Source organism: Echinops telfairi, unplaced genomic scaffold (genome assembly GCF_000313985.2).
Source record: "Echinops telfairi isolate 266 unplaced genomic scaffold, ASM31398v2 ScPeMD7_443;HRSCAF=831, whole genome shotgun sequence".
NCBI classification, from domain to species: domain Eukaryota; kingdom Metazoa; phylum Chordata; class Mammalia; order Afrosoricida; family Tenrecidae; genus Echinops; species Echinops telfairi.
In genome coordinates, this window is record NW_022104341.1 from 13,830,985 (window position 1) to 13,836,792 (window position 5,808).

The 5,808-nt window shown below is 34.5% G+C and overlaps 1 protein-coding gene across 1 annotated transcript in view; it reads left to right on the forward strand.

Moving 5' to 3' along the window:
• The window catches only part of COL11A1 (collagen type XI alpha 1 chain), a 227,649-nt gene that overhangs the window by 2,449 nt on the left and 219,392 nt on the right, over window positions 1-5,808 (forward strand). Inside the window, exon 2 of the mRNA XM_004699558.2 lies at window positions 2,014-2,181. Within this exon, the coding sequence (XP_004699615.1) occupies window positions 2,014-2,181 (168 nt within the window). The remainder of the gene's footprint in view (window positions 1-2,013; window positions 2,182-5,808) is intronic.

Below are 5,808 nucleotides of genomic sequence, written 5' to 3' on the forward strand. Positions count from 1 at the left end.
CCACTTTCACCACTGGTTCTGAAGGGATCATCTGTCCTGGATTCCCTGTGTTTCCAGTTCCTATCTGTACCAATGTACATCTTCCGGTGTAGCCATATTTGTAATGTAGAATTGGGATCATGATAGTGGGGGAGGAAGCATTTAAGAACTAGAGGAAAGTTGTATGAAATGATAAAACAGATTGATAATTTTTATAAGCAAAAATTGGTTGAAATGATAATTTTCAATGAACAAAACACTACTGTTGGTAGGTTACCTTATACTTTGTGAAATAAACTCTAATGTTGGCATTTTTCATTCTACAACGCCTCCTATTTTCATCCTTATTTAGCACTCTCAGAATCAATTTATTCATAAACATCTTGTATTATTAAATATGATGGCAAATCTATTGTGTTTTACAAACTGTGTACTATTATTATTTTTAACTGAATAATTTCAATTTAGTACTGTTAGCTGTAACTTTCAGGCAGTCGTGGTCTTTTTTACCATACAGACTGTGTACATATATATAATTGTAGATACTGCCTTCTCCATATCTGTTGAGTAGATTCTGCCCCATCCATACTTGTAGGGTGTAGGTAGTGGCTCCCAATTGGACTGCAAATACACGAGCTAAAGTCAAGTTCTCATACATGCTAACTGATCTTTAACATAACATTCTCTCTATATTTTGTTTATTTTTGAATACAGTTAGCATAAAAGAAAAAAACAAGAGCAAAAAAGAAACACACTGCCATTTGTTGATTTTGACTCATACTAACACTAAATTGGGTTTCTGAACTGTGCATTTTTATGGGAGCAGACAGCCTCATCTCTCTCCCACGGGTGAGCAGATGTTGGGCTTGAATGGCTGACTGTGAGGTTAACAGCCCAATATTTTACCCACACCACCATCAGTGCTCCTTAAAATAGAAATCCAGTAGCAAATAAATAATTTGAGTATCAAGGATTATAAAATGTGTATGACTATGCTTATACCACATGATTCATTTTCTGACTTGCTTACTGGTTTAATCTGATATGTATTTGATGCCCAGGGGCCATGAGTGTCTATGAAAGCCAGTTTATACAAATAGGTCCAGTTCAAAAACAGAAAGTGTAAGATTTTGTATGTTGGCCATGTCACTATAACTTGTGGTAGCTGTTACAGAGTGGAGTTGGAAAAACTGTGCTTTGGGCTTGATTCAGCTCTAAATAAAGTCTAATGTTAGACACTCTAACATATAAAATTATATTATGTTGAATATCACCTTAAACAAGCTTCAACGTCTCTTTGTATTTATGATATGGCTTAATAATTAAGTTTTAAAATGTTAAACTATTAGTTATAAATTTGAAAATTCAAAATCATCTATGATTGACTTGTGAATTATTGAGTAAAACCCAAATAGAAAAACTTGAGTTCAACTAGTTGAGTTAGTTTAGAAATAAAGGGAAAATGTAAAGGTGCTAGAATTAACTTTAATTCAAAATAATATCATTGCTTGGAGTGATTAAACATTTCATCAATTAAACTTGAGATGAATTACATTATTAGTAAATTGGTATATTCAAAGTCTTCTACTGGCTGTCCAGGACAAATACCTGTCAGTCTACTTCTGTGACAATGGTTGTTAAATGCCTTCGAGGCAGTTCTGACTCACAGAGATCCCGTGAACAACAGAATGAAGCACTTCCTGTCCTCTGTCATCTTCAGAATTGTTCTTGTACTTGAACCCATCGACGCAGCCACTGGGTTAATCCGTCTTGTTGAAGGTCTTCAGTTTTCCAAGCTGAAAAAATTCCAGCCTGCAAAAACCTCGTGAAAACCTGTGAGGTTGACTTTACTGTATCCAACATCAACACCCTCCACCTCCAGCACACCTTCCTCAATCGTCTTACTCAAATGTTAGGAAATTGAGTCAAAGTGGGCAGGTGATAAACAGATTAGAAGAGAGGAGTGACAAACGATTTCTGCTGTTAAAAATAATAATTTATTACTTAATTTTTTTTTTCAAATTTATTTTTCAGCCACTCCAATTGATGTACTAAAAGCACTAGATTTTCACAATTCTCCAGAGGGAATATCAAAAACAACGGGATTTTGCACAAACAGAAAGAACGCAAAAGGTTCAGATACTGCTTACAGAGTCTCAAAGCAAGCACAACTCAGTGCCCCAACGAAGCAGCTGTTTCCAGGTATGATCTCTTTATTATTGTTGTTAGAATACGTCTTTGGGAATTGTCGTTGTTTCTCTTTATAATGTTGTGTAATGGATAGTTATTGATGAAATGTAATGGCATCAAGTAAATCAGGAGTACTAAGATGACCTGGTCAAAACATTTAATAATTCAAAAACTACCAATTTTACTTTGTACAGTTCCAGAATATATGCTTCTTTGAAAATTTTATTTTATTTCAAGATGGCAAGTCTTGAAAAAAGATGATCTCTAGCACCATTTGCATATGATCATGTAGAATATATTCATAATGGAACGTGACAACTTTATGAGGTCAATTGAATGTCCATATAGATTTAGAAATACATATGAAATATATTTCTAAAATGAATATAAAGCTATTCTGTTGGAAGACCTACTTCTTTGGTACATACTCTAGAATATTTTATTTTACATTATGTTTGGATGCCGTTCTTGTCCTATTTAAGTAAGATCCACATATCAGTTCTTGGGAACTTGATGGCTAGATATTTTAGAAGACTTTATATGGCTGATTTGATATTTTTATTGAAAATACTTGTTGAATGTTTTTGTCCCTACCATATTAATTGACCTGCTACTTTTAATTATCTATAAGATATGATGATGTGGGAAAGAGGGAACTAGAGTTGAAATTTTCTGAGTACCATGTTTTTGAATGCCTAACTCATTCCATATTCTTGCTTTTCATGGTATGCCTGTTGATCTTTTAAAATAGTTTTATAGACCTACAATTAATGCACCATACAACTCAGTGGTCTGAATGTTTTAAAATACCTGTTGATTTTTATCCCTATAACTTCCTTTTAACTGGACATCTCATTATATTATGGAAAGGAAATTGAATTCAGTGTAATTCTCTGACTTGTCCATGTTATTTTGGGTTATTACTTAAACCTAATTTGGACTGCTAATATTTTCTCTATGTTTATTATTTTCCTTTTGTGTTACTTTGGGATATTTACAAAAGCAACTTATTATTTAAATATTTAATATTTTTTATCTCCTCTCTGTAGATAAATTCCATGTTTTCACATAAGGCTATTTTACAAATAAAAGCAATATTTTAAAACAAGGAATTAAATATTGCAGAACAGGAAAGTGTGTTTTTTCTCTTAGAAGAAGCTTTAAAGATATCAATGCAGAACTTCTATGATTTTGAAAAAAAAATTTTTTTAAGTGCTAGTGAAACAAAATAGTACTGTATTTTAAATAATAAACAGCTAAATTGGTTTTGTAATTGCTGTGCTTTAATGCAGAAATAAAAAATAGGGATAGGATGATTTAGAGAGAAAATGAGCAAAATTTGTTATTGGAATTGTTTTAGAAATATGCAAGACATTACAATTAATTTTAAACTTTTAAGAAATCATATCTTATAGTTTGAGATGTCAATTCATAAGACATTATACCTTTTACTATGTTCATTATATGAACTTTTCTGCTTTGTTTTTCTTGAAGAAAACAACGTAGACTTGTTAATTCTCCTTGCTGCAGTTCGTTGATGCTGTTGGTAGATTCCATTGTGTTGGCTCTGACTTTCAGTGATCCTGTCTGCACAGCTAAGAGGCACTGTCAAGTCCTGCAACATCCTCACTATCACTGCTGTCTATGACCCCGAATGACCCTCTCTTTTTCAAAATGCATCCCTTTCCCCAGAGATTGGTCCCTCCCTCCTGATTGGTCCCCAAGAACTCTCACCATCCATACTTCTAAGGAGCATGCTACTGACACTTCTAAGACAGATTTGTTCGTTCTCCCTGCAGGATATCGTGTGTTTGACCGAGTTCAAAGAAATCTGTTCTCCTTCGGTCCTCCTTATGTATAGGTCCAGCTTTCACATGCAAAAGGAAATGCCATACTTCGGGTCAGGCACATCTTAATTTTCAAAGTTACAACTTTGTCCTCAAAATTACTACAGCTCATTTATATTTGTTAGCTTGTTTGTTTTTTTCCTCACAATATTGTGTCCAAGGCATGTGATTCTGTTAATCAATGTTTTATTTCTTATAGGAAGAGAAATTTATAATTGATATTGCATTTCCCCATGCAAATTATTATACTTAGAAGGTAGAGCTTCCTATCCAATAGTGCAAAATGTCAGTTAATACAAATCACTGAAATAAATCTTTAAAAAACCAAAAATTTTTATGTTAATGAAAATAAGCCTTTAAAATATATTTAGGGAATTCCTTCTTCCATTATGCAAAGAACTAAAAAGGAACCTCCTCTGTTGAAGAAAGCAGTAGCATTGGGAGCTTCAGCAGGCAACACTAGGGTGTGGTGGGCATTTGTTAAATACAGTCATTGTAATGTTCTGGTAGAATTTCACTTGTGTATCCTCCAAAGTCCTCATTTGAGACCTTTAATTTAAATGTCTGAAAACTTTGTGTTTGCGAGCAGAATAGAAGCTGTAATTTACAAATTTATCTGAATAGCAGTTGCTCTCTTTAGAGTCCTATTCCATGACACTGACACTACACACAGGATTTAACATACACACACACACATGCACACTCATCATTATCTTCATATCCATCAAGGAAGGGTGATGGTTAGGTCCAATTTATGGATTGGGAGCAAGAAAGTTGAAATGCTTCAACATAGCCACACAGCCAGTACATACCTGTGAAGCAGGGGGCCCATGCTGGCTCTTCTGTTTGGCAAAGGCAATATTCTCTCCACCATGCAAATGGTGTTCCTTCTCTTGGTTAAAACATCCTATTCACTACGAAGCTGTTTCAGAAACCTATTTTATCTAGAGAAACTTATTCTGTATGGGAAGACATGAGCACCACTTAAATAAAATGAAATAACATTATTGTGTCATTTTATATCACATTTGTTCAGGTGTACAGTATGTATTCATCTTAAAAGCTCCAAATTTAAGAATTACTATTGAGCTGATCAACTGACACATAGCTATTAGGTAAATCGGCTTCATAAGTCTTCTTTAAATTGTTGACAATAAAGATACATCACTTTGAGGACGAAGGGCACCTGACTCAGGCCATGGCATGTTCAATGGCCTCATATGTGTGTGAAAATGGGCATTCTATAAGAAAGCTCAAAGAAGAACCAATGCATTTCAATTATGTACTGGCAAAGAATATTCAAAGTGCCATGGAATGCCAGGAGATGCCACCAACTTGGTTCTGACTTAAAGTGACCCTGTCTACACGACTGCAAAAACAAACTGTGCTTTTGGAAGAAGTAAAGTCAGAATCCTCTTTCGAAGCAAGGGTGGCAAGACTTTGCCTCGTGTGTTTGGAAATATTATCAGGAGAGACCAGTCCCTGGAAAAGCGTATCAGTCCTGGTGAAAAAACAGAGAAAGATCCTGGACAAGGTAGGACACAGGAGCAGCATTTGTGAGGATGATTCAGGATGAATAAGGGTTGCTATGAGCTGCACTGACTCAGTGACACTGAAGAACACCAATTGAGTTTAAAATGATCAGAATGAATCATGGTGAGCACACATACACACACAAACACAATTTTATGCACACAGGTGTCAGTGACAAATTATGATTTAGTAACAGCAGTGTCTTCATTAGTATCATGATTTGAGACAAAATGTTTTATCCTTTAGAAGCATTTTTTTT